Source organism: Siniperca chuatsi, linkage group LG18 (assembly GCF_020085105.1).
Source record: "Siniperca chuatsi isolate FFG_IHB_CAS linkage group LG18, ASM2008510v1, whole genome shotgun sequence".
NCBI classification, from domain to species: Eukaryota; Metazoa; Chordata; class Actinopteri; order Centrarchiformes; family Sinipercidae; genus Siniperca; species Siniperca chuatsi.
In genome coordinates, this window is record NC_058059.1 from 15,685,659 (window position 1) to 15,713,654 (window position 27,996).

The following is a 27,996-nucleotide window of genomic DNA, read 5'->3' on the forward strand; positions in this document are numbered from 1 at the left end:
GCTTTGAAACTTAACTGTTCAAACTTCATTTTCATACCTTAAGAATTAAGGTACGCTTATTTGCATAAGCAGCCTAGGTCTATATATTCTCCCAGCTGTCATAGGTCTGGAAACTCCTGGCACATTTGGCTCTTTTCTTTATTTTACTGCAGTTGTATGATTGCTGGTTTGCTTTATCGCAAATTCAGGCAGCTACATAAAGCTTACAAATCATGTATTACTACAGGCTGCAATTTTAACACATCCTTCCAAATGTCTTAAGAAACAGTAAGCTATCACAACACCCTTTATTAGCAATTAATAAAGATAATTTCAGCACATTACTCATATTGCACCTTCTGGATTCCTTTAAAAGCTTTTTTCTGTAGTGTAGTGGCATCTTTAACCCAACGCTGCCACCTAGTGGCGTACTATCGTGTGTGTGAGATTTCTAGTTTACAGACAGCTGCTTTGAAAGGAATATATTTAAAGATCTCAGTGTAGAGCTCTTCTAAACTGCTAACCCTGTTGTATAGTTTTGCTTTTAATCCTATAAATGACTGTAATTGTGTAAAACAAAATCACTCACTTCACAGGAATAAAGAAAATAGAAACAATTCAAATACTATATTGTTTTATTTACCTGAAACCAAAACCTCAGTAATGCATGTACAATCATTATTAGTCATCAGTAATGATCGTCTTTTTACATATGGTTAATATTGTTCTTCGACCAGGTGTCACTGAGGGGGCTGCACTGCCCCCTCACATTAGATCACAGTTTTACAGCAGTTGATAAGGATACATGATAACAATAACAATAATAATAATAATGCAGAGGCTATAAGAAAATAGGAGAACATTGCTGTACTGCAGGATTACCAATGAATCAAAGTGTAAGTCTGTTGTCCTAATTGCAAAGGACTAACTCATCAAAGTAAATGGATCAGTGATCGGCCTACAGTAGTTACCAAAAGGGAAAAATGAAAGGTAAAAACTCAAAGTAGAGCACAGTGAAGCTCAGCATGAGTCATTTCTAAATGTCTAATATTGTGAAAATAACCCAAACCGTTACAATACAAACAGTGATTTCCTAATATCTGCGATATATCCATCTTAAAACCATCTTAATGTCATTTGAGTATTATACATTAGAATCTATAAATATAAAATGCAAAGCCTACATACAGCTGAAACGCATGCATGAATGTTTTGTACACTGATGTACAGCTAAGACCATTCAACCCAGTGTTTTGAAGGTTCTCTACGTGACAAGCTACCATGGAAGTTGGAAAATAAGTTCTTCATGCAAGGAGGAAAGTTGAGGGTGTTGAGAACTTCCCTGCACACAAAACTGGAATAATGTCATATTGATATAGCATCTGCACACAGAGGTATAAGTGTGTTAAGAAGTGTGTGTGTGTGTGTGTGTGTGTGTGTGTGTGTGTGTGTGTGTGTGTGGTCCTGTTGCAAAGGGAGCTGTGTTTCCTGCCCAACCACTTAAGTATACCCTTGTGTATTTTAGTCGTATTACTGCAAAAGCATGTCCTTTTTAGTCTGTGCAAGGGTACACACACTGCTGGTCATCATGGTGTCTGAGGTGTGTGAAGTTAGAGTGAGCACACAAACTGGACGGCCGGACGACTCCAGCCTCTGAGACCACTCTTAGAATTTTGCAAAGCTTTTATGAGAGCCAACCTAAAAAGGGAGAGAAAAACTACATTAGTACATAACACTATTTAAAACTTTCATGACCAATTTACATTTTAAAATTGTACAATTTTTCTACGGCAGCATCAAGAGTAGTTATTGGTTTTGTGAATATAAGCACGTGTCAGAAAGGTGAAAAGAATAGCACAGAGTGACATTCACAATAGTGGCATGTGGTCAACATCAACGCTTAATCTGTTTCAGGGAGTGTTTCTCTGAAACAGTCCCTGCTGTCCTCTTGTTTTATTAGAATCTATTGTAGTGAACTTGTATTTACCAGTGTGTGAAATAAGCAAATGGATACTCACTCTAGTGACATGGGAGCCAATGGAAGGCATTGAGGAGGAAAAGCACACAGTTGTTAAGTGGAACACAAACACACAGTGCAAACAAACCCAGGCTTCTACCGAAAAAACATGCTTTAGATGGGGTTTTCTCACAGGTGGAAATTTTCATACAAAACTATGCTTCAGTGGTCTAAGATAAGTGCAGTTGACTGTATGGGCTCTAATCCAACACTACCACAAAGTATGGTAAACCCAGCACAAACTAAGACCTCTAAATATTAAAGCCTCTAAGAGTCAAATATACACAAGATCTGTTTCTCTGTGTTGTGAATATCTCCTGCTCGTCATATTGTGCCAAGGAAACTGAAGCATTCATGTTTGAAATGATCTGTATTCAAGTATAATATGCACATACAAAAAACATTGGATATGAATAATGTTGATAACCATTGGCCTAGTATTAAATAAAGACAGAAAACACTTTGATTCAAAGGGTTTATGAGTGTATTTTTCCTTTAAGTAAAAAAACAACATTTTGGGTCCTTATTTGCAATCCACGTTAATTTGGAGTACTTTCTGTATTAGTATTTTTTTTTTCGTAAGACTTTTACATTACGGTCCTTTGAATCAAACGCAATGGAGATGGTAATTACATCATCCCCACTCAGTTCTGTCTCCAATGCAAGACACAAATAAAGTTAATGTCAAAAATCAATACAAACAATATATATCCTTTAAAAATGTTATAGGGAAGGAAAATTTTGTTCTGTTTTCTGCACAAGCAAATAGGGGCACACCTCAAATGTTACGCTTTAGCAAGACCGCTTAGGAAAAGCATCTAGAGATGAGCAAAAAAAAAAAAAAACCAAACAAAAAAAACCAAACAAATCTTTATCATATTGAGGTAGCTGTGCTCTGCCCAGTGCAGAAAAACTGGCTTATTTTCAAATCATTATAGTAAAAAAAACAAAAAAAAAAAACAATTACATCCATGAAGTTAATTTATACTCTAACATTGGGGGACACACACAATTAAATTAGAAATGAGAAACCACATACAATTCATGCTTGTTCACAGGACATGCGGCTTTTGTTTTTCAGGATTTTTTTTTCCCTCTTTTATTTAAGCGGAGCATTCAAACGTTCACTCCCAAACCTTTCCCCGTCCTCATCTGCCACACGGAGCTTGTCCTCTCTGAAAGAGTTCTGAGTTTATACTGAAGACACAATGGTAAACATTAGAAAAGAAATCAAGGCGGAATGTCTAAGCCACGCTGGTCAAAAAATTTACAAAGCCATAAAAAAAAAAAAAGTTGCATAAAATTTTATCTCTGTACAGATCAATGGATTTCTGATATCTTGAATTTTCTTTTCACAAAGGGGGGAGCTAAACAAAACAATTTGCTGTTGCAACTGTAGTGACATGAGACAAATTATGTTCCCAAAATCATTAAAAATATAAACCTTAAAGGCAATATTGACATTAAGAAGAAAAAATAAACAGCAACAGTATCTTTTCTTTCAAACCAGCAACAAAGCCCACAGCTACAGGAGTGATGATCTAACACTCGAACAAGCATTTAAAGCCTCACCCATTCTCAAATCCTATCCCAACTCAAACCAGGAGACTTCTCAATGTTAACAACTGATATTATTTGTTACGTTTCATGTGTTAAAGTTGGTCCTTCTCATACACACACGGTAGGCACACACAAGTACACACACTAACTCTACGAACACACACACTCGCTAGCTATGCACATGTAGGAAGGCAGAGAGGGAAGAGGGAGAGGGGAGAGGAAAGAGGGAAGTGATGGTGGTGGTGGTGGGGGGGGAAGTCGAGGTTGTGCTCAAGTCAATCAGGACCAGAACATGTCGGCCATGTTAGTGTCGGAGCTGTAGATCCAGAGGACCAAGGGGAGGGAAACGGCCACAAAGGGCCAGGAGATGCCCTCCATACATGCAGATAGGCAGCAGCCTTTGGAGCCGGCAGGCTTCTCCAGCTCTTTACCGGGCTCCAGGTAGTTCCTGGCGGCAAACTTGAGAAACTCGTCCAGTAGAATGACAGGCAGTGAGATCTTGAGCACCATCAGCCATTGTATCAGGTTTAGAGGGGTGATCTGGAAGATGATCTGAAAAGAAATACACAAGACAAACGTCAAACTGCTGTTCAGTCTGCATGGTAACACATTCCAGTTTTCAGAGACAGCAGACCATTTTAGCTTCATATTTGACAGCAGAATAAATAACTCTTGCATCATGACAACATTACTTTTGTTCTGTGTGAACCTCATTTCACAGTATCACATTCTACGTGTGACACTAAAAAGAAATATTTCTCACTGGAAGAGGCTCCACATAGAGGATGAGGAAGTGAAGGGACATGGAGAGGCAGATGGCTCCCAGCAGCCACACGTTCTCCCAGGGAGGCATCCTCAGCAGGGACTGGTTCTCTGACACACTGAGCCACAAAAACAAAGACAAATGGACATGTTTGTTAAAAACTCACTCCATGACTTAAGAGGCAGTACTTAAATAAAATAAATAATGAAATACTGCAATGTGTGTTTATTACCCAATATAAAACACAGGGTTTGTGTGTGAAAGTGGAACAATTGGTCACAGAGAGCATTATCTGGGGGAAAAAAATGACTAAAAGACCTAATGACCTGCTAATTTATTGGTAATAACAGCTGGGAAGATGCCTTGCTCAAACTAACCTGTTCAAGGCATTGCACATCTCAATGGTGACCAGCACCGACAGGGCCATGGTCATGGGATAAGGGGACTCAAACACCTTACAGTCCAGATCCTGGAAGTCTGGATTCTCTGGACCACACTGCAGGAAGTGGCTCTATAAGGAGTGGGAGATTAAAATAACAGATTAAAGCTTATAGCAGATTAAATTAAGTTTATGTGTTGAAGAGCGTTTTTAGCGTGATAGTAGTTGCTTGGCTGTAATTCATACCAGCTGGTAAAAGGTGATCCTGGGACCATCCTCAGCAGCAACAAACCACCAGGCAGCAGCACCAACAGTAGCAGCACCCACATAACCTGGTGAAGCAAACCAAAAAGACGTCACTCATATAATGACACAGATGCCTGGTTACTTAAATCCAAGACGAAGGCAAACTATAATTAGATGTAAGCGTTTTCTATTTACTACTAGCTTTTGCACTGATTAGGTGGTACTTCCAGGACATAAAACCACACGCTGGTGGTTGATGCTTCCCAAAGTTTTCTTCCAACACTTTTGTACCAGCAATAAAGAGCTGTTGAGTCCACATGTGAATAATAGAAACACTACTCAAGAGTGTCACATGCAGCAACCACTTACATCCAATGGCTAGGTATCTGAAGAAGAGCCATCCGGAGATGAGCGGCTCACGGGCGTTGCGTGGCGGCTTGCTCATGATGTCCAAGTCTGGTGGGTTGAATCCTAAAGCAGTGGCAGGCAAACCATCAGTCACCAGGTTGACCCAGAGCAGCTGGACAGGGATAAGGGCTTCAGGGAAGCCCAGAGCTGCAGTCAGGAAGATGCTACACACAAAAGAAGCATGATTATGATTAAGAAAGAGTTAAAAATAATAATAATAATTGTGTGAAGTTAAGGTATGATGTGTGTGTTTTTGTTTTTCAGAGGGCTTTAGTTGTACAGGGAATGGATTGTGTCATCCTTACCAGACAACTTCGCCCACATTTGAAGAGATGAGGTATCTGATGAACTGTTTCATGTTGTTATAAATGGCTCTGCCTTCCTCAACTGCAGCTACAATGGTGGAAAAGTTGTCATCAGCCAGCACCATCTCAGAAGCGGTCTTGGCCACAGCTGTGCCTGAACCCATGGCAATACCAATTTCAGCCTTCTTTAGAGCAGGAGCGTCGTTTACTCCATCACCAGTCTGAATGGAGAGTGAAAAATAGGGCAGGAAATTATTAAGGACACCAAATTTTAGAATGGATTTCAGTATTTTACTGTGTATAATAAAGTTTCCACTTGGAGATCACTGAATCTCATTTTATTTAGTTTTGGAGGGAACTGTGCATCAAGAGCATATTCAAACAGAGTAAACTAACAGGTAGATAGTAACATTTTATCAGTCCTTTTTTTCTTACCATGGCTGTAATCTCATCATAGGACTGCAGAAACTCAACAATCTTAGATTTATGTGAAGGCTCAACACGGGCAAAGCAGCGGGCCTTGACCACAGCTTCTCTTTGTGCAGCAGGTGACAGATCGTCAAACTCTCGGCCAGTGTATGCCATGCTAGAAACATCATCGTCCTCTCCAAAAATACCAATACGTCTGCAGATAGCCACTGCCGTCCCTAAGATACAAATGATAGCACATTTACTTCTTAAGGATTGCTGAAATGTAGTATTTGAGATCATTTTCCTTGTGTGTATTGTACTAGAATGTTCTCTTGCATATTAGAATGAACAGTGTAAAAAAAGTTATACAATTTGACAAATGACAAATCATTTGTCAAATTTTATCTCTAAGCAGATGTGACTCTCTCTACGTACCCTTGTTGTCTCCAGTGATCATAATTACTCGGATGCCTGCAAGACGGCAGAGTCTAATAGAGGCTGCCACCTCTGCCCTGGGAGGATCCAGCATGCCCACACAGCCAACAAATGTCAGATCAGTCTGGATGATAAAAGAAAAATAGATGCAACATTCAGAACACTTATAACTGCAACAATGTCACACCTGAAAAGGAACCTAGAAACCAAAAGCGAGACAAAAGCTTCAGGTGAATCCAGCGACTGTATCAATTTGTCCCAGCTCTCACCTCGTATTCAATAAAGCGGGTGGAGTCCTCTAACGCCAGGTCGTCTTTGTTCATGTGGCTGTCTCGGGTGGCCAGAGCCAGACAGCGCAGGGTGTCTCTGCCAGTTCCATATTCCCTGATCACAGACATTAGTTTTTCCTTGATGCCAGGCGTCAAGGGCACCTTGTCACTGCCTACACGGATGTGTGTGCACCTGTCAATCACTCCCTCAGGGGCACCCTATGAGAAGACACAGACAAGAGAATGAGGATGCAAATGAAAGGACAAAACAGTTTCTAAGAGAAACATTTTCAATAAGTAAAACTTTTTATTTAGTAACATTTGTAGGAAACCAATGTTCAGTTATCCTTTAATGATAAAGACTCACTCTAACATGATCATTATAGTACTTTCAAGTTAATGTAAGGCATTTATTTTAATAGCATGGATAGATATCCAGAAAAAAAGCTGGTCGGCAATATCTAGTAACACCAGTAATGTCATGTTCTTATGTCAAAGACTTGGACAATTCAAACCATACAGTAATTCTCAATTTGTCTATTTCTTACCTTTACAAACATCTTGCCAACAGAGGAACGGGCCTTATTAGGAGTGCAGTACACAGACATGGACTTCCTGTCTCTGGAAAATTCCAAGGTAAACTCTTTCTTCATCAGCTGCTTGATCACCTAAAGATATGATAAAACACAAATGCAATTGCCTTTTAACAGTTTTAGTTTTTCTGCATTTAGTTTGTTTCATCTTATTTGAATAAAGTATAGAAAAGTGCAAAAACATGTAAGGGAATGAGTGAAGAACTGAAGGTTGCATACAGAATTACAGGCGTTGGCTCTCTCGATCTTGGACAGGCCTTTAACATCTGTATCAAACACGTTCATCTTCTCCACCAGGCATGTGAGAGCCGTCTCTGTGGCCTCACCCACCTTCTCATACACACCTTTGGTCTGGACACACACATACACACACACACACACACACAGAAAAATGGAAAACCACATGGTCAACCTTCAGCAGAAATTGTCACAAAAAACATGTAAGGGATTATCAACTGAGCCACAATGGGGCTGAAAGATTATGTGCCAGTTAACATGCAAAAAACGATTCACAACCAACCTCATTATAGTCCAATGAGGAATCATTACACAGAGCACAGATAGAGGCCAGCTCCACCAAGGCATCATACTGGGAACATCTGACTGGTTTGCCGTCATTGAACCTAAACAAAACACAGATGTAGACAGGAAGTAACAAATGAGCTAATTGTGCAGACTTTATGAAAAACAAGGGGGGAAAAGCGTTTGTATTTGTAACATCTTGAGACCCACATGGTGTAAATCAAAAATACATTTTCACCTTAGCTTAGAAGGATCCCCTCCAAGTAGTGTGAAATGGATTTATTGTTATAGATACATTATCATCACTGGCGTATGAGACTGAATACTCACACTTCTCCATCCGGGGCATATGTGGAGCCAGTAATAGTGAATTCCTTTAACGAACAGTGATTCCCCTCTGCCCGATCAATGATAAACATCTAGAAACACAAACATTATAGAGACAAGCTATTAGTACTTAATACTTACACAAATCATCCGACACAATTGAGAATTTCAACAATATTTCTGTGCCACATTTTAAGTTCTGTATCCATTCCATCATATATTTAGGTATAAACGCCAAAAAGAAAAGATGGACAGAAAAAAGCTGAGATTCGGATGGACACTGTATCCAGCAGGTGGCAGCAGACTAACATCCACAGCAAAAAATTTCACATCATGAGTCCACTAGAACATAGAACAGAGAATAATAATGAAATGCTGAGCCAAAGCAGACACTGAGCACTCTGATGGGGAGGGTCCATAAATGTCATCTTACAGCAAGGCAGACACAAAATTCCTCTCTGCAGTCACACTACATGAATATACTGCATAAAAGTCGATCACTTTAAGACGGAAATAGTTTGACCTTGAGTATCCACATCTTTGGGTAAGGAGTCTGGTTTATTGAAGGTCTTCATAAAATTAATTCAAACTGTTTTCAATTGAAAGTACAATGAAGGAATGTTTAACCACAAAAAATAGCCATATCATATTAATATTTTATTCCCCGTCCAAATGTAAGAGGCTGTTGATTTTTCCAAGACAGGGATATTTTGATATCAGCAACCAAGGCCAAATCAGAGGGGGAAAAAAAGCGAAGCATAGAGGTTTTGAGTTAGACAACACCAGAACTACTACTATAGGTGTAAAGGGTACGCATTCACTCATACATAACACATTCTTACATACAAAGCACTACATTTGCCCAAAATCGAGAGGGGCAGGACAGAGATACATGGGGGATGAAAATAGAGATATCCGAATAAAATGATGAGCTGGCATTACGGCTGCACTTCCCTCAGGCACTCACAAGACTACAAAAAGCAGTGATGTCAGTGGCGGTCCGACCCAAAACAGAGCAAGTAGGGAATTCAATTTTATTACTACCCTATTCGGACAGGGGTGGTGACTGTCAAATAGCCAGGAATAGCATCCTATGGTTTCCAATATGAGGCCTTTCAAAATTGCATAGTTACATAGTTTTGACTTTGAAATTGTGCAGGATGAGCAAGGCAAGAAGAGACAGACAGGGGGCAGACAGAAAATCTTTCAACACAAGGTCAGTTATGCAACTCTACTGCAAGTGACTAACTACTGCATACTGATCAGCATGCTGCCTGAAAAAGAAGGGGGGAGTGAGGAGGGAAGAAAGGAGGAGAGAAACAGACAACCTACAAGATAAAGGGCTGAGGAATAGCACTGAAAAAGATAGATGGACGGAGCAAGAGGGAACAAATGACGCTAAAGGGGAAATCATGCACACTTCGTAAGACTAAAATAGACAGTAAATTGTAAATAGATAATAGTTCATATAGCCTAAAGTTTTAAAGAAGAAAATAAGAAAATATATACACATGTACTTTTGAGTGTTATTTCATCTCTGCCTGTGTACAACTAAATCCTTCATTATCCGCTATTAGCCATTCAACGTCAGCAGTGCTTAGTGCTCAATAAATCCCTACCATCAGCAAAAAGGGTTGCTTTATTGCTCAGTGAAATGTTTACACTTAAAAACAGTTCTCAGATGTCAGAAAAGCAGTGCTTGCTCTTTCCATGTATGGCAACTGTTTTAAAATTCTACTTATTTTTTGACTTTTCTCCCATTTTTCTTCTAGTTTAAAATGACCAACTCCCTATGCACTGCAGACCTCGTCACCCCTACACTGCCATCGGTGACACATTGGGCCGACACCATGTGTATGCCATACTATGCCATATTTTGGTACCAAAAATTAGGTCAGGGTCCAGAAAGAGATGGATCACTCAGTTTAATCACTGACATCTTCAGTTCCAAAGGTCCCACTGCATCTTCTGTTTAAATATTATGGTCTGTCACTTCTGCAATCCTATTCTAAAAAGGTACAAAAATAACACTAATTTCACTCACTTGCCCCATCCGCAATTAACTTTCAAATCAACTCATCCAGTGAGACACACTGAGCATGTCCTGTCACTGTGTGCTCATTTATCACTTTGCTGGCAGGAATTTTAGCTGAGCTGACTATTGAAGGTTACTGAGCCAACTTTAAATGACTGCCTTCAATAGCAACAGATGGCCTGTGAGGTAAATATGGGAAATCATGGAGTAACTATAAGATTTCTGATTCACATTTAATGCACAGGAAACCTTAGACTTGTGCCTTTAAATTAGATAAACATCCACTATCAATCTTTTGCTGATAGTAGAGGTTTCAGGTTTCTTCTCTTTGTCTCTGCCACTGTTCACCCATCTCTTACCCTGCACACAGACATCTGATTGGTGGTCAGCGTGCCAGTCTTGTCAGAGCAGATGACAGACGTACAGCCAAGGGTCTCCACTGAGGGCAAACTGCGGACAATGGCATTCTTCTTGGCCATGCGACGTGTTCCTAAAGCCAGGCAAGTAGTGATGACAGCAGGCAGACCTGGAGACAAATGGCAACAGAACCACAGAGGGAAAGAAGAGGATTAAGACATACGGGAGAGGAGATAAACGGTTACAGAAAGAAATGGAGACAGCCATTTATATTAATTTATTTACTCGTTATTTACTAAGTGATGAAATACTCATTATTTGTCCCTGTATCATGAAGCATTAAAAAACATCCCATAAAGCACAGCACTGGAACCTCTCAGCACTCAAGCATGTCAAGGACATGGCTGCACGTGTGAAGCTCTCCAGCTTACCCTCAGGGATAGCAGCAACTGCCAGAGCCACAGCAATCTTGAAGTAGTAGACAGCGCCTCGGATCCAGGAGCCTCCATGGACAGGATCATTGAAATGTCCAATATTGATCATCCAGACAGCAATGCAGATCAGTGTGATAACCTTGAATTATACAACATTAGTATAAATTTAAAAGATCATATTAATAGCAATCAATTAATCATAAATGAAATAAACATTATACAATTTGAAACAGAAATAGCTGAAGTTGTAAAATACAAAAAGGCAAAAAACAACAGTGTGAGAGGATAAGGTAGCTTAACAAATTACCTTGGATAGCTGCTGTCCGAACTCATCCAGCTTCTGCTGCAGTGGTGTGCGCTCCTGCTCTGTTGATGCCATCTCATCTCGGATTTTGCCAATCTCTGTGTTACCACCTGTGGCCACCACCACACCAACAGCTTTACCAGCTGCAATGTTGGTCCCCTGTGGAGGAGTTGTGAAAAGCAGTAGAAAAGACAGTAGAAAACAAAACATATTACACATACACAGCTTCTGGGCATAGGGGTAAAACTAGTTTAACAACTATTCTGAGACATGTGTCACAAAGACACAGAGAGGAGATTCAACTTGCAATAAGTGTCAACATGCAGCAAGAGTCAATACTTCACTTTCCTAAACAAATTGTAGAAATAATGGAAGCTACTATGAAAGCAAATATGAACGGAATGGAATGAGTGAACTCTTTAGCTGTTCAGACATGCACTCTGATTGTATGTTCTCTTGCATGTACAAGACAGAACAAGTAGAGATATAAATAGATAACTCAATATTTCCCTAAAGTGCTGTCACTCTCAAATAAAAAAAAGTGGATGTGAAGAGGGATGGTGAGATAAAAAAAACAACAATAAAGAGGATGAAGAGGAGGATGACAGCAGAACATTGTTACCTTCATAAGTGTAGTCAGACTTAGTGTAAAATAATACTGAACAGACTAAAATGGTCCTTGTGAGTCACTCACAGAAAAGAGCATGTTCTTCTTGTCCTGGTTGACAGCACGTGGGTCAGGCACCGGGTCAGTGTGTTTGATCACAGACACTGACTCTCCTGCAGGAAAAGGAAACGATATGAAGGAGGGCAGCAGTGAGAGTTTCTACGCAGGAGACCAAAGTTAGTTGTGATGCTTGGTTGATACTTTGGGCAGATGTGTGGAAGACGCTTTGCAGCTGACTGAGCAGGCCTGACAATTATCAAATACTGCACTGCCACTGCCTTTCAAAACCCATATGTGATGTGTGCTTGCACTGTGTGTGTCTGTGCGTGTAATTAAGTGTGCAAGGTCTGTACTGTTCTGATAGAGTGAGGCAGGGAGCATTTGAAAAGCAGTATGGCCATGAATGGGGAAAGGAAGCAAGGAGAAAAATAGCTGAAACACTAAAATATCCCATGGAATTTGCTACCAATTAAGGCAGCAAAGCAAGACAGGAGCCTTAAGGACTTAATTCACATAAATCTCTTCTCTCGTCCATTATACATCCCTGAATATTCTCCCCTTCTAATCTTTTACATCTACATCGCTGTCCAATTATCCATCCACAGATTCATCCATTTACTTTTCTTTTCCTCCACTTGTTTTGGCATTGATTGAGCAGCCATGACAACAGTGTAATGAGGGCATGTGCGTCAAAAAGAGGAGGAAATTGTTTATTCTTGTTCCGTGTCTGGCTTGGTCAAAAGAGGTGAGTCGGTTGCAAAGGCAGGCCAAGAAATTATGTACAAGTAATGCATGTCTACATATATGTTAGCTATACTGTGAGGACGCCCCGATCACATTTTTTGCCGCCGATACCGATTGCATATCGTCTATGAGCCATATACCGATCGTTTGTGTTTTATAGCAGCTAGTATAGTAGTATTAAAAAATCAAATACTGGAATACCTTGAAAATTGCCCCTTTTTTAACAAAGTGCTTAAAAAGTCCTTGAAATTCAAATGAACCACACAACACTGTCTTATATTTTGACTAAAGTTTTGTTCATGAAGTCATTATAATTAAATTGCTCAGAATCACAAATTGCTCAGCTTTTCATCCACGTCCGATTGATCTGGGCATCCCTACTATACAGGAAACATACAAAATGTATAATCAAGAGCAATGGGTGAGGGCAGAGACACAAACATGAACAGAGACAAAAAGGGGCTAAACAATTTAGAAATTGTTTTACCTGTAAGAATTGATTGGTCTACCCTCAGTGTGGTTGACTTGATGGAAGACAGCCTGATGTCTGCAGGCACTTTATCACCAACTGTGGACAGAAACAACAAAGCACAGGAGACTCTTAAGTACCTCTTCACAATTTAAAAGCATCTGTAAATGGCATTGACTACAGGTGGATGGATACTTTGTACAATACAAGCAATAAAAGCAGATGAGTGGTGTTCAGATTTGATGAAATACCGTATTCAGTCATGTAAATGTCCTACATGTAAAAAGACAACTCTTAAATTAGAGCATTTTATCATGAAAAGAGAAAATACTTTAAGATAAATGCAATAAACAAACAAAAATTACCACACACATACACTAAAGTCTTGGAAATAAAATCAACTGCTGTGTTACCCCAACGCATGGTCCTTGGGAGTAATAAAATAATCAAACTCAAGTTATTTGTTGGACAAAGGCTGAGGGAAAGTCACGCATTGAAAAATAATTAATGTTCCACTCTTCTCCTACACAGGACACAAATAGATTGCTGCATTCTTTCCACTAACACTGGCTTTAACAATCCCCAGTAAAACAAATGTAAAATGTAAATACACACCAAATTCTAAACAAGTGTTTCCTCTGCAGAAAGCAGATAAGTAACATTAAAGCCAGACATTTATTAGTTTTGCTTAGAAGGGTATCAACAGTTTGACTCGTTTGTAGGATTTCACATGCAGTTTGGGTCTGATCTGGGCAGATAAATAGTGCATCTGATAATGAACCAGTCAGCTTTTTGGTTTGATTGAAGAAGTATGTAAAAGTTAGACCTTGTTCTGCATTAAGATGCACATCTGCTTTCAAGTGATATTTTTTTTTTGAGTTTACCATTACAAAGCACATCTATGGAATGGGACTGGAATTACGAACATACAATATATTATCTCTTAAAAAAGGTCAGATCCATGATGAAGAATAAAAAAAAAAAAAATCTAACCTGAGACAGTGTTTTTAAAAAAAGAGTCTTAAGTATATTAAAGTCTTATTAAAGTACCTATTATGTTCCTTGTATAATACTGAACTATTACAGTAAGGCCACGGGCCAGCTAAAGGTCCCCATAGCACCCAAAATTGATGGCTGATGTTTTAATGAAATTCTTAAGCACAATGCCACTGTTGCATAAAAGTGAAATATTACTTTCAGCTTACAGTAAGACATCACGCAGCTTGAAAAGATGAAGGTAAAGACAAAATATAAAGCAAGAGATCCCTCTGTGGACAGTAGTGATAGACATGTAAACCAACCCTTGGGCCTCTGTAGTGCCCTTCTGAGTCGAGAGGAAGAGAGGGGAAAGGAGGAGAGAATGGGAAGAGGGATTAGAGGAGTCGTGCAAAACACACGTCCAAAAATGGGAAAACTATTTTGATCAGTTGCTAATGTACTGCTGGATGAGGAGGAGGGGGAATGATAAAAACTTCTGCTTTAAAACAAGGAGAATCCGCTCTTCGTCATCTGAGTTGAAATACAAACAGTGTGACGTGTCCTTGCATGCAGACTGTTCATTCATTGCCACCATTCTCATGAGTTTGTGACAGATTTAAAAGCCACTAATACAGAGACTGAAGTGAGGAAATTCTACTCAAGAAGTAACTAATAGAACAAACACATCACTGCATTGTTTCACATCTTGCTTACACTATACCAATAATCCAAAATGCACAACCTGTTGTAATGCTGAGTTCATGGTGAGTGATAATACTTCTGCACTGTACCAGTTGCACTACCAAATTTGGTCCTTCACTTGATTAGAGGCTATCAAAACCACTTCATCATCACCTGCCTGCTTTCAAACTAGATCCCTCTTAACTGACAGGAGATGGTGATAGAGATGAACAAGCATAGCATGAGGGAGGACACAAAGGAGATGAGCAACTGCAGTTAATGGAAATATTTAAGACCCAAAGCCTGTGGGAAGGTTCCTACAAAAAGCCACTAATTAGAAAACCTCCTACCTTGAAGTAATAGAGAAACACTCCTATTTAAAACCCATTGGTGTATACTAGGAATAAGGTCACAGCAATTAGAATAGCCCACTTTCACAGGCAATGAGAATAGTTTGGCAGGAAGAAGGCATAAGATCTATTCATTACTCAGGCCTTTTAAATGAAACCCTTATCAATAACAAACATAGGTATGCTGGTAATATTAAATTTCCAACAAGTTCACTGTCATGACAAACCTATTTCTCCAGGGAATAATTAACCTATTACAGTTCAAAGAGGAAATCATGCATTGGTCAATAATAATTAATTAGATAAATAAGCATAAGCTGCAATTATCAATGTCTCTGAACTTACAGTTACTGTTTATTGTTGTTGCTACAAGTCATTTTGGCACAAAATTAATAGTTATTTTGCAATTACCTACAGAAATTTGCTGCAGTGACCCAAAATTTGCAGCTGTTTCAACTCAAGAGTGAAACAGCTATCTTTCCTTTCATCTTACATCACATGCTCTTTTTTTAGCTTATTTTTCTGGGAAAGAGTGGTCAGCCTCTGGGATAGGGACCTCTCTTTCTCCCATGTGAACAAATGATTTTATCTGTGCTATATGTTGCCTAGAGTGAGGTACAAATGCCAGTCTGCATACACTTGAGTGATAATACCCCATCAGCGTCGTTTTCATACCCTATCAAGGGTCTGTATCCCCCCTTTCCTCCCTTATACTAACCATGGTCGACACCCCTAACCCATGTGACTGATAGTATAAGTCTTGACACTTAGGAAATGTTGCAGAAAACAACCATAAAAATATAACAAAGTCTCTGGATTTGAATTACAGAGCAGATTACACAGCACCCAACTATGCATCATGGGGGGTCCAGTGAAACTTTAAAGGCCTTAAGGGAGTATATTTGCTCTCCCAGTGACTGGGGCTCCCTGATGTGCTAGCACGTAGGCTTGCAGCCTTCTGGGACCTTTCATGAGGTCCTCCAGCACTCAAGGGACTCTTCCACTTCTCTTATGAATGGAAAAATCCCAAGACCAAACCTTAACTTACACAAACACACATGACACTGTGCATTCCATATCATATTCTGTGTGTTCCAATAATGGAGCAACACCTTGAACATGTGAGAGGCAAAGGGAAAAAAACTAAGAGCATGGACAAGTGGAATAGACAGTCAGCAGAGGATGGGCAGAAAAAAAGAGCTTGGATGATGACAATAGACAGACTATCCTACACTCTTAAACACAAGAGAGGTAATCTGGCCATGTGGCCATCTGGAGCACAAATTATTTATCAAATTGAAGCTAACATTTCTAAACGTGACATCCTGCCTTGCTGTCTCCTCCCACCTAGGGCAGGACAACATTAATGGTGAACACTGCCATCAGACTGTGGTTAAGATAAACCACAAGCCAGGAAGAACAGAGGTGATCAGTCTCACATATCCGAGTTACATACAGCCAGCAAGAAAGAATCTGCGGAGAGAAAGAAAGTGGGAAAGAAAGGACATTTTATTCCTTATGCACAGGATGTTGTTGCTACAAGGGTCAAGGTCATCACTTTGGCAACAGACTAAGAACCTCTTGTCCAATAAGGAAATGCTAGGTAAAACAAAAGAGAGCAAAGAAGTAAAGAATTGTCACTGTTGCCTCAGCAGAGTGCTGGCAGTAAATAAAACCAGTAGACTTGCTTACGGTTTTTAATGAAACCTTGCAATACTCCAGAGAACAAACTCAACTGAGGGACAGTGAGTCACTATGATGTGGGCAACACAAGCCAGAAATTGAAAGCATAACTGAAGACAACTAGGAAAGCTAAGAACCCTCCCTGTAAAATGAGGTGATGTGAAAAAAAAAAGAAAAAAAGAGTAAAATCTAAAACTGAACTGGCTTTTGCAAGAAACTTCAGAGCACACAAAGGTTTACCTTAACCATGACACCTTACTGTCATACTTCTTATGGTCCTGCATGGCTAGTTATGTAAAGCAACCCTTTCTGACATTGAATGCTCAGAAATGTTTGTATCGTATGAACGTTGAACATACGAACATAAGAGGGAAGGTGAACTTATCAACAACAGTTCAAGACATTTCATATTGGTGTAATACATTAAGTGACAAAAAGATAACCTACACTGATATGGGCACTGCTTGGGGGAATTCCATAATTTAGGTCCATTTAAATTCCAAGCTTATGCAGAATTTCTACCCCACTCACAGTCAAAAGTGCTGCTGCCCAGTGATGCGCTCAATGCTGCCAATAAAAGTGTATTTCTTTTGGTGTTCACAAAGGGGTCCGTAAGTCAGCAGAAGTAGCCCACTTCCCCTATAAGCAGTTACAGGAAACCCCGTTGACAATGTTTTTTGACTGCTAGTGTCTACAAGTGTAAAACAGCCCACTGTGTCCTGTGCTCACTGAACACAATTTTAATGTACACCTAAAATGTGAATTAGGCTGGCTATAGGTTAGCTATAGCTAAATTCAGTAATTAAAACAGTAACAGTAATTAAAATTTTGCTTAAATATAGTAGAATCAGAATGCACCAAAGGCCACCATATTGACATCTTGTCTAAAAATATTTTCTCTGAGAGGTGACTGCATTAGGTGACTGGTGCTAGCTAGATCCTTTCCCATTAAGCTGACAGCTCAGAAGTATGCCACTGATGCAAAAGGAGGCAGGTGTGTCATGTGATGCTCTGCCCAGAAAGACAAAAGCAAACTGTGACTGTCAATGATACCCAATTCATACTGCAGCAAAACAATGAACTGTGACAAGTAAGCAGTCACTGTAGGAAAAACATGTTTCAGAAGACATTCCTGAGATCTACTCCTGATAGATAGGAACAAGATGAGGAGGCTATATGGGTCACATGATCACTGACATTGTACAGCTGAGCTGAATCTGGTATCAGGAACATGACAGTAGGGTTGGGTACTGTTATTGATAATCAAATTTAGTTGATTCTGATTTCAATTGCAATTCTTGTCTAACTGTGGTTATATTATTAGAGTAAGAAAATAAATATTTAATAAAAAAATATTGAATGCAAAAAAACAACAACAACCACCGTATTTTGAGCAGATAGAGGCTGCCAAAAATCAAACTGGCATATATGACTAGGTACTTTGAGTCTTTTTAATAAAAAGATAAAAGCAAAAAATATTCTGTATTTAGCCAAGCATACGTTAATCGTTTAGTGCTTTACATTTGTTTTTACTTAATCTCAAAGTGCTCACATTAGTTGATTCTAAGCCATTATGAAGTATGACTTGGCACATCAATGATGCTGCAAAGTTATACCATAGTACAGTAAATGTTATGTCATGTTAGGCAGGCCACCTCCATTGCATGAGATTATTTTTATAGTCATTACATTTTGCTGTATCATTACTGTACAGTATTTTGTGATGCTTAACTAAACTTGAGTGCTAGCTCCAATATTGTAAACGCTATATACAGACACTGGTGTTTTGGAACTTGTAGAGCAGACCGAAGCACAGTAGGTCCAACCTTCCTTTTCAGTAACCAATAAGCTGAAAATGGAAATTGGACATACAATTCTCTCTCTCTCTCTCTTTTTATTTAAGAGTGGTTTTATTCTATCATTCATTGTCATTTGTTGGAGGCAGGTCAGATTTAATTTCATGTTTGAGAAAACAGATATTCCCGCGATATGCAGCAGCTGCAGTAAAAAGTTACAGTCACTATAAGCCATGATGTTATGTCAGGCAATTATAAAAGTGCTGATTATGGTTTTGACCCAACTGATGTCTAAAGTCTTTATTTAAAAAAAAGAAAAAGTGTACTATTATACAAGACAACTTTATCTAAAATTAACAAATCAATTCCGCACTTATAAAAAAACAAGTCAGTATGAGAATTAACAATCATTTTCGCACACTCAAGTTAGACTAAAGTAGTTATTTAAATACAAATTTGTCCCACAAAGGGTAATACAGCGTTGAAAGACACTGGAACCACACTGAGTAAATCCACAACCCTTTCTTTTAGCTTCTGACAAGATTATAAACAGACAGTAAAGACATCTTTTCTGTGACCCTACTCCACTAATGTGGAGAAGTCTTTTATGGGAAGCTACGTAATTAACACAAACAGAGAAAAGACAGAAAAGAGGCCCACTGAGAAAGACTAATCAGTAAGAAACCACAGAAAACAAGAGAAATAAGGAGCAGTGACGCAAAAGAAACATATGTGGCCCTATCCAAGTTGAGGTTAGCCAAGAAAAGAAGATGTTGAAGAACAGATTGGACCTCTGCTCTTGTATTGCATAACTGCTTTACTCGGTACTACCATTATTCTGAAATTGAGGGGGATGAACAGAATTAGAGATCAGCTGTGTGTGTGTGTGTTTAAAACTGTAAAGTGTACGTCATAACACTGTTGATGTTTACAGAATTGATGACCAATGTTATCCGTACATCTCTTACAGTCACCAATAGCATCTGTGTGTTGAATTACAGCCACAGATTCATCCCCTATTTATTTTTTTTAATTAAAAAAACAAACAAAAAAATGATATGCTGCACATCACTGACTTATTAGATGAAACAAATGGAGCATATTTGTCAAGCTTGATCAGAGAGTAATCTTTTCTGCAAAGTTTTTACGTTAACTAATCAGAAATTTAAAAACTGGTCAGGTGACTCATTCATAATCAACTTTAAGACAGATACTAATACAGACCAACCAATTAAAAAAAACTTTGCTCTCTTCTGTTAGAAAAAAGGCCAACATGAATAAATCAAAACACATTTCTTACTGCTATAAATTACATGATACCATGCTAAACTCTTTGGCCAACATGCAGATTATCTGTAGTTTGCAACCTACAAATGTCTTGCCCAATGTATTTCAGCCGTTAGAATGCATGCCTACAACTTTTATGCTCAACATGTTCTCCATTGCATCCATCTCCTTTTTTTGGCTTTGTCAAAGCGATCACTCATGTTCTTCCACACCCTCTGATAAAACGCCTCTTCCTTTCCAAGTGTGGTGGCTCTCTCTTTCCATGAATGTAAGGCCATCTGACTGTCCTTTTGGTCTCTCAACGAAGATTGAGATGTCTATACAGGCGTACCTGTTCAGACAATCTACCTTTGAACTAGTCCATCTTGAAATAAAATGCCCTGCTCAGTGGCTGACCAGTCTCTAAAATTAGGGAGGTGCCTGACCATCCACTGCGACGACTTGTGAAGCCTACGAGCATTATGCAAGAGGCGCAATGACATCACTTTTGGCGAACGCACCCTCCCCGACAGAGACACTGCATCGAGGATAAACAAAGTTGTTGTTTTTTGGCATTTATGCTTTATTTTGATAGACACAGTAGAGAGAGACATGTAAGAAAGGGGTGAAAAAAGAGATGACATGCGGCCTTGATACATGGTACAAGCTCTACCAGGTGAGCTACTGGGGCGCCTCAAACATAAACAAAGCTTAATACTTTAATCTTACCCGCCACCTCCACAATGTCCCCGGGCACAATGTCCCTGGCCTTGATTCTCTGGACACTCTTCCTATCCTGGCGGTACACCTTCCCCATCTCTGGCTCATACTCCTTAAGTGCTTCAATGGCGTTTTCTGCATTTCGCTCCTGAACAGTAGAAATAGGAGGAAAAAATGTTAGCGTAATTTTCACACAAACACCAAGCATGTCACAAAAACTGGATGAAAAGGGAGATGGAAACAAAGCAACCTCTCAGATATGCTGTTTCAGTTAGAGTGCTATTAATCAAAATGGACTGATGAGAATCTAATCTTTACATAAGCAAAGTGACAAATAAAAAATAAACACATGACCAGCAGTCTAGGATAGACAGTGGAGCAGAATTATTTAAACACTGGGACATGTTGTAAAAGGATGAAAAAAATTTAAAAAGTGAACTTTTGCCTTGGTCACATGGTTCTTTTCAGATATGAAACAACACACCTTAGAGTTACCCTAACTATGGAACTTTTTGACTACAATGGCATTCTTACTACAGTTTCCCCAAATGTTCCGTTCCTGCCTGCTCAGTTCCTTCCTAATCATTCTTCACTTGCCCTTTTCTGTTAGGGCTGACTTGTCTGACAGATTACTCTCAGATTGGATAGTTTAGTGGCAGCGCCCAGCCTGGCAGGCAGGCAGGCAGCTCTCAACGAGACATGGCAAGACAGCGCACAAATTATGGTCTTTTGTAAGGGATAGTAACAGGGACACAGAGCCATTAAAATGGCTGCCAGTAAAGGTGAGGCTTTAAGATTAGATTATAATCTTAATTTCAGAACAGGTAGGGACATATCACTAACGACAGAAAACAGCAGATACAGCCTCCTCCACTTCTACTTTATTCCACTTTATATCAGCCACTTCACAACTGTGCATTTACACAAGCCTCAGCAGAACCTTCATCGAGAATTTCATTTACAATACACTCCAGCAACCTGGTAGGTTGGGTGGATCTCTGCTTGGTCTTCTTTGACCAAGTATGCTGTGTTGTGATTTACAATCATGGGGATTGTTCTTCAAATGAGTTTTAGACATTTATCCCAGGAGACATTTGCGCAAGCAGAAACACCCTTTTGATCTATAACAAGAGTAAGAAAAATGCTGAAAAATACCACTGACCTCAGGGGAAGACGTTATCCACAGATTATAATTCAGGGGTTCCCCTACTTGTTGTTATAAATCTGTATGGGGCATGCAAGGTCTTTCTTAAAGTTAGCTAGTGTGTGTGAAACAAGCAAGAATCTAGTGAAAAATCTAAGGGATGTAGTGTATGGAGTGTCAGTGTATCTGTCTATCATTACTGACTCCAGGGGAACATGCTGTTTTCTGGGAAATTCTGAATTTGATCAGAAAGGGTGCCAGTGAAAAAATAAAAAGATAATTCGTTTTTCCTGTGTGTCCTGATGAATGCCTCCATCCACGACTGTTGCTACCTTTGCTTCCTGTCTATAATTAAGGTGTATGTTGACAAATCAATACTGCTTCTCAAACGAACGGACACTGTAAATCCTGGGGGAAAGCCAAGACTCGGCAGGCACATATAAACACAAAGACATAAAAATACCTCCTCATAAGTGGTATTTAAAAACAACTTATTTTGTTTTATAGTTTTACTCTTGAGGACTAAGGGCCAATCCCAACACATACCTTTCCCCTAGCACTTAGCCCTACCCCTCCATTTTGCGCATTCATGTGTAGGGGTAGGGTGTCCCGATTCTTGTTGAGATCGAGGGGAAGGGCGAAGTGCTAGGGCTATATGGCCCTCAACTGAGGTTTTACAGAGGGACACTTCTAACAGAGTGTTACGAAAAATCTCCCACAATGCCTTGCGCATCATTGTCAAGATGGCGGCAAATTGTTCACAGGAAACAAAAGAAAATCACAAATTATGTATTTTCTTCATAAATTAAGATTTAAAAATTATAAATATCGGATCATCTTAGTTTAATGTTGTTTAAACATTTTCTTTATAATTTTTTTTTTTTTTTTTTTTTTTTTTTTTTCGCTAGTTGTGTGTGTCGTTAGTATGCTCATGTCTCTAACAAAATAGGTAATGTTATACCATTGTTTTAGGACTGATTTGTGCATGACAGTGCCACATTTTCACATATTTACATGTCGCATTTCCCCCTTTTGATGGCATATGACGCCCAAAATTTAACTCAAGTCCAGCAGTGAGATGCAAGAGAAATCACCACAGCTGAAGATGGCATTGTGAGATGTCCGGGCAATAAACTTGTCACGTCTGTTTATAATGCCATCGGAGACTACTGATGACGTATTAGGGTCTTGAAGAGTTGTTGCATTTCAAAGGGGAATATTTCAACCAGTACTCCTTGTAACCCTGTTTCAAGGGGTAAGGGGCACTCGAAAAAGTGAAAATAAAGAAATGGGTTAATGCCGCCTTGCTCAGTGAAAGGGTAAGAGCTAGCGTTTCTCTAAAAGGGTAAGTTAATGAATGAGGACCGGAATATATCAAGTAAGGAGAAGTGTATGAGATTGGTGAGTGTTTACCATGAGAGTCCAATAGGATGTGTGCTGTATCCTTGAGCTGAATGGGCAATGTTATATTTCGAATTTCTGTCTTTAATGATAAAAATTGAATTATAAGCTTTTCCATTCCATGTTTCTTTCCATGGCATTAGTTTCCTCCTTCAGTAAGACTCATATTAAACTTGTACATTCAATACACATTTGGTGACTATCAACGTGGAAGAGGCGCACATTTTCTTTCTGTGATATCATGCTTTTAAGCAAAATCTGTCAAGTTTTTGAGACGTGTCTTCGGTTTTTGCTCCAGCTATTGAGCTATTATCATAACATAAGTTTGATATGAGGAACAACTGGCAGGGCAGAGTCAGGTAGCAAAATTCCACCACTCTTCATCTTCCCAGCATTAAAGTGACACCATCTGCCATCACTCCTATTTAGTACATTTGGACAAATCCTCATGAGAAAAGTTACTTCATAAGCAAAGCTCACCTAACTATCCACTGTTAGGTCATCATTTTAAATTGGCAAAAAGAAGTCGTTGTCTCAACTTTCAAGGTAACTATTTGAGTACTCATAACAGTACATAAACATTTGGCTCAAGAAGACAAGTTTTTAATAACCCATACTAAGGTAGATTTGTAAATGTAATATGCTTACCTGCCAGACTCCTACAATGGCATTTGCTATGAGGATAAGGAGTATAACAAAAGGCTCCACGAAGGCTGTTACGGTTTCTTCTCCATCTTCAAACCAGGCCAGGGCCTACACACAAAACAGAGAAAAAGAAATTAACAATAATTAAACATACCAAAAGAAACAATTAATACTTAAGTGTGAGATACTGAGACCATTGTAGACATTACGGAATAACATTACCTGCACCCCCAAAGAAACACTATTTTATATTTGTGATTCTTGATTTTTGCAGTAAATCTTTTATCTTATGCACCAAAAAAATAATTCAAATGTGAAAACCTACTTGGCAATAAACCCGATTCTGATCAGGTTTGTTTTGGGATTTTCACGTTCCACGCACTTTGCTAGTAGGCGAAGTTGTGCCAGAACCCCACTTTGACTTTTACATATTTGGCACAATGATTTTAAGTATCTAACAATCATTTAATAATTCATAATAAATATCGAGCCAGCTTCTGCCAGTATTGCAAACTGGGCCAAGTGTGTTAGAAAGTCATGTCACAGAGACTGAGTGTAGTAACCACTTTCTCCTCTTTTAGAATCTGTGCCAGGAGTTAAGTGTGTCAAACGAAATGCCAACGGCCCCCCTAACTTCTACTCCAACCTATTTAAGCATGGCCAATCAGACGTCAATTTCAATTCTATCAAGTGTCTATTAAACAATTTTGCACCTTTCAGTTCCTGAGCAACTTAATATAATGTCTAACAAATGTTTGTATACAACTTTGTAGTCTAAATTTTGTCATGCTGAAATACATGTAAATGTGTCTGCATGTGCTTGTGTGATTGAGAGCGAGCTGCATACTACAGGCAATGATTTATAAGCTTTGTAACCATAGCGAGCTGTCATCGTCATGCCTTGGTGACGGATGATGTTCTCATCCAGTAGGCCAATAGTCAATCCTAGTAGAAAGAGGCCACAGGATAGTTCACCTAACACTGTGTCACACAAACTACACTGGGCACTGCCAGTCATGGTGACAAGAACACAAGCATCACAAGTTATGTCTGTCCATTTATGGAACCGTCATGTTATATTCATGATAACAACATGAATACTGGACATCAAAGTAATGTTGAGAGTTTTAGGCAACATGCTAGAGTGTAGCGGCACGTTAATGCCAGGAAACTCAATTATGGACTTCTCAGATGTCTGTCGCTTTCTCTCTTTAACAGCCAAACTCAAAGCACACTGCTCATTCCAAAAACGTGCCACATAATCAAGTGACATTACTATCTGTTCCCAGATTAACAACATATCAGTGTTTCTTTTTAAACTATGGACTTCTTGACTATTGATGCGATAATAATCTTTATGAAACAACAGGCTCAAAAAGGCTGCAATGACTTATGATTTGCTTCAAGAGCAAAAGCATGTATGCACTGACATAATACCTTAAGACAGAATCATGAAAAAAAAAATGGTCATCTGGGTTGTGTCAACAGAATCTGGGCGCCCTTCTTCTTCACTTTGTACAGCATTCTTGCTAAGCGGTGATCTGCACTGAATTAATCAGAGAAGGACTATATACACTTCGTAGGATGACTGAGCTGTGCTGAGAAAATAAAAAACCCACTGAACTCATAACTGAAAGGGTGAAAACAAAGTTGGTGGTGGAGATGAACATAGTGTTCAACTGACAGAATGTCATGTTTTACTATTTGATTCCCCCCAAAACACTGAATATTCTTGGTGGAAACAAAGCAGTCCCTTGTAAAGATCTCAGCGTGAATTACCCTCTCACTACTTTAGCACTAAAATACCCTATCTTTACTCAACTTTATCTTGAGTTGCCCTTATGAGTGTCACTACCTGCTCACAGACTTTGACTACCACTACTCCTGATAACATCGTACAGGAGGTATAGCACTTGGCTGTACACAAGTCAAATTTGAGCAACTGAATTTATTTAACTAAGACAGCTCTATCTGGCCCATACTGGCTGAATGAACACTAAACAAACAACCTGTACAGTTAACAAAACATGTGTGTTATACTTACAAAGGATATGCAGGCAGCAAGTAAAAGGATCCTCACAAGCAAGTCTTCAAACTGTTCAACCACTAGTTCCCAAAGGGATTTACCTAGAAAACAAGAGTTACATTTAAAAAAAATGCCAATGTTTCCCTTTCATTGAAAAATTAAGAATGAGAGATTCAAATCATATACAGGTGACTCCTTGCATTTATATAAAAAGGTACACTCACCCTCCTCAGCTGGCAATTCTGCAGATCATCCCATTCAGACCGCAGACAAGAGAGATGGACAAGCAGTTAATTAAATGTCAGTACTTGATATACAATAGCATACTGCTGTAGCAGCACTGACGCAAAATTACAAAGATACACAGTACAATGGAAGATGATATGTTTACTGAGTCACAGAAGTGATGGTTGCCAGTATTTCAACATACAGATAGTGACGTCAACAACCTCTTTTTATGTTCGGCATGTCGCCCGTTACAAACCGGGAGCCATTGGCCATACATGACATGATTGTTTTTGAACAAACTGATGTTAACCAGCTCCTTACCGTTTGGTCCATATCGTTCCCGTTGTTTCTTCACTTGCTCTAAACTCAGACCTGTGCTTTCATTCACGTTAAAAAAGCTGTAAACTTCTTCAACCGTCTTTGTGTGTGCGTTGTCCATGGTGAACGGCCACTTGAGGACAACGTTTGTTTCGCACTGTTGGTCCCAACCTCAATCTGTCACGGTTCTCTCCTCTATTGATGTCACCCCGGCACTTAAAACAAAAATACTTGAAAATATTAAGAGCACACCACGGTGTTGACTGTTACCGGTTAATTAGCTATACAACAAGACAGCGCAGCGTACAGGTGTCTTGCGAGAGTGGACGAGTTAGCGGCTCCTTAGCTAACGGATAGCTAACAGGCTACAGCTAGCTAACTGTTGGGCTCCTATGGCTCCGCTTGAATTCGCCGGCTGTGCTCCGCTAGCGTTCCCGTGAGACCGAATTATTCATATCAACGTCGCAGTCTCAATTGGATGTTTTAATACCTTCCTCTTCTTTTGAAACGGCGAATTCCAGAATAATTCTGTTCAAATAGATGTTTTAAACATGTGCTTAAGTTGCAGCTCGGCTCCCTTCGACCACTGCTTCTGTGGTGCGGAATCTCTATCGTCCTTATCTGCACCAATCGCGTTCGTCCGCTGCAGCTCTCGCGTGCGTCGAATGCGGTGTTCAGTGTCCGCATGTGGAATCAGCTCATTGGTTGGAGACACCGGAAATCCTACTCTCTCTCTTTCTCTGTCCACGACGCTGTCCCTGTGTGTGTGTGTGTCATGGATATAGTGTGCGTGTGTGGTTTCATAAAGACAGTTCACATTATATTTATGTATTTATATTTTCTACACAATTTCCAAATACCACCCAAGCCACAGTACGCTTATGTGTTTAATTTAATAATATGTTTTGGGGGAAATTAACAATGTAATAACAGACTTACCAGAGACAAACTCAAGAATATGTTTTCTGTTTTGGTCTTATCAATGAAATACACAAAAATACAAATACACACATTTGTGATAAACACTGTATTACAAACAAGGTCAAGGAATATGATAATAGATCATGTGAAAAATGTGCTTGAAAGATATAAAATGTATGTAGACTGACTACAGTTGTGATTTTTATGGACTGGTCAAGGAACACTTGTAGGCTTTTCTTTCCCTGTATTACTCCAAGATACTTTGGACGGATATAGAGAACTTTGTGACACTGACACTTGGTAATGCTTTAGAGATGAAAGTATGACATCCACAAAGCAAAATGGTCAAATTCCAATTATATAACTTTTTACAAATTAATTTAAATGTTACAGCAATACTATATGTACATTTTATAGCCAAAAAGCAATCCAAGCCGCCTACATTTTAGTTGATCATAAGACTGTAGTATAACACCCCTGGCAATGTAAATAGTTAACTTGTTTCATGTCTTTTTCATGTCAATTTCAATCTCTTCTATGGTCTATATACAATTGAAGAATGGAGATTCCTCTCTGTAGATTCTATAATCAAAACAAAATGTATGTTTTTTCACA

At 39.2% G+C, this 27,996-nt stretch overlaps 1 protein-coding gene across 2 annotated transcripts; it reads right to left on the bottom strand.

Moving 5' to 3' along the window:
• Positions 1-596: 596 nt before the first annotated feature.
• Positions 597-27,185, bottom strand: atp2a2b (ATPase sarcoplasmic/endoplasmic reticulum Ca2+ transporting 2b). Of its 2 annotated transcripts, XM_044173821.1 has the most exons (24): positions 26,464-27,185; positions 26,139-26,156; positions 25,933-26,015; positions 23,892-23,996; positions 20,708-20,846; positions 13,243-13,323; positions 12,039-12,124; positions 11,348-11,503; positions 11,038-11,179; positions 10,609-10,775; positions 8,218-8,306; positions 7,886-7,988; positions 7,585-7,716; positions 7,321-7,440; positions 6,773-6,991; positions 6,504-6,627; positions 6,093-6,304; positions 5,658-5,878; positions 5,314-5,516; positions 4,945-5,030; positions 4,697-4,830; positions 4,320-4,437; positions 3,988-4,108; positions 597-1,677 (listed from the first exon to the last, which is right to left on the bottom strand). In XM_044173821.1, the coding sequence occupies exons 1-24, from the start codon at positions 26,579-26,581 to the stop codon at positions 1,664-1,666; spliced, it is 2,991 nt and encodes a 996-aa protein (XP_044029756.1). In that variant the 5' UTR covers positions 26,582-27,185; the 3' UTR covers positions 597-1,663. The 2 variants fall into 2 exon arrangements, with proteins under 2 accessions (XP_044029756.1, XP_044029755.1); XM_044173820.1 differs by lacking the exon at positions 597-1,677 and having other exon boundaries at positions 2,348-4,108; positions 26,464-27,184.
• Between the last annotated feature and the right edge of the window lie 811 nt (positions 27,186-27,996).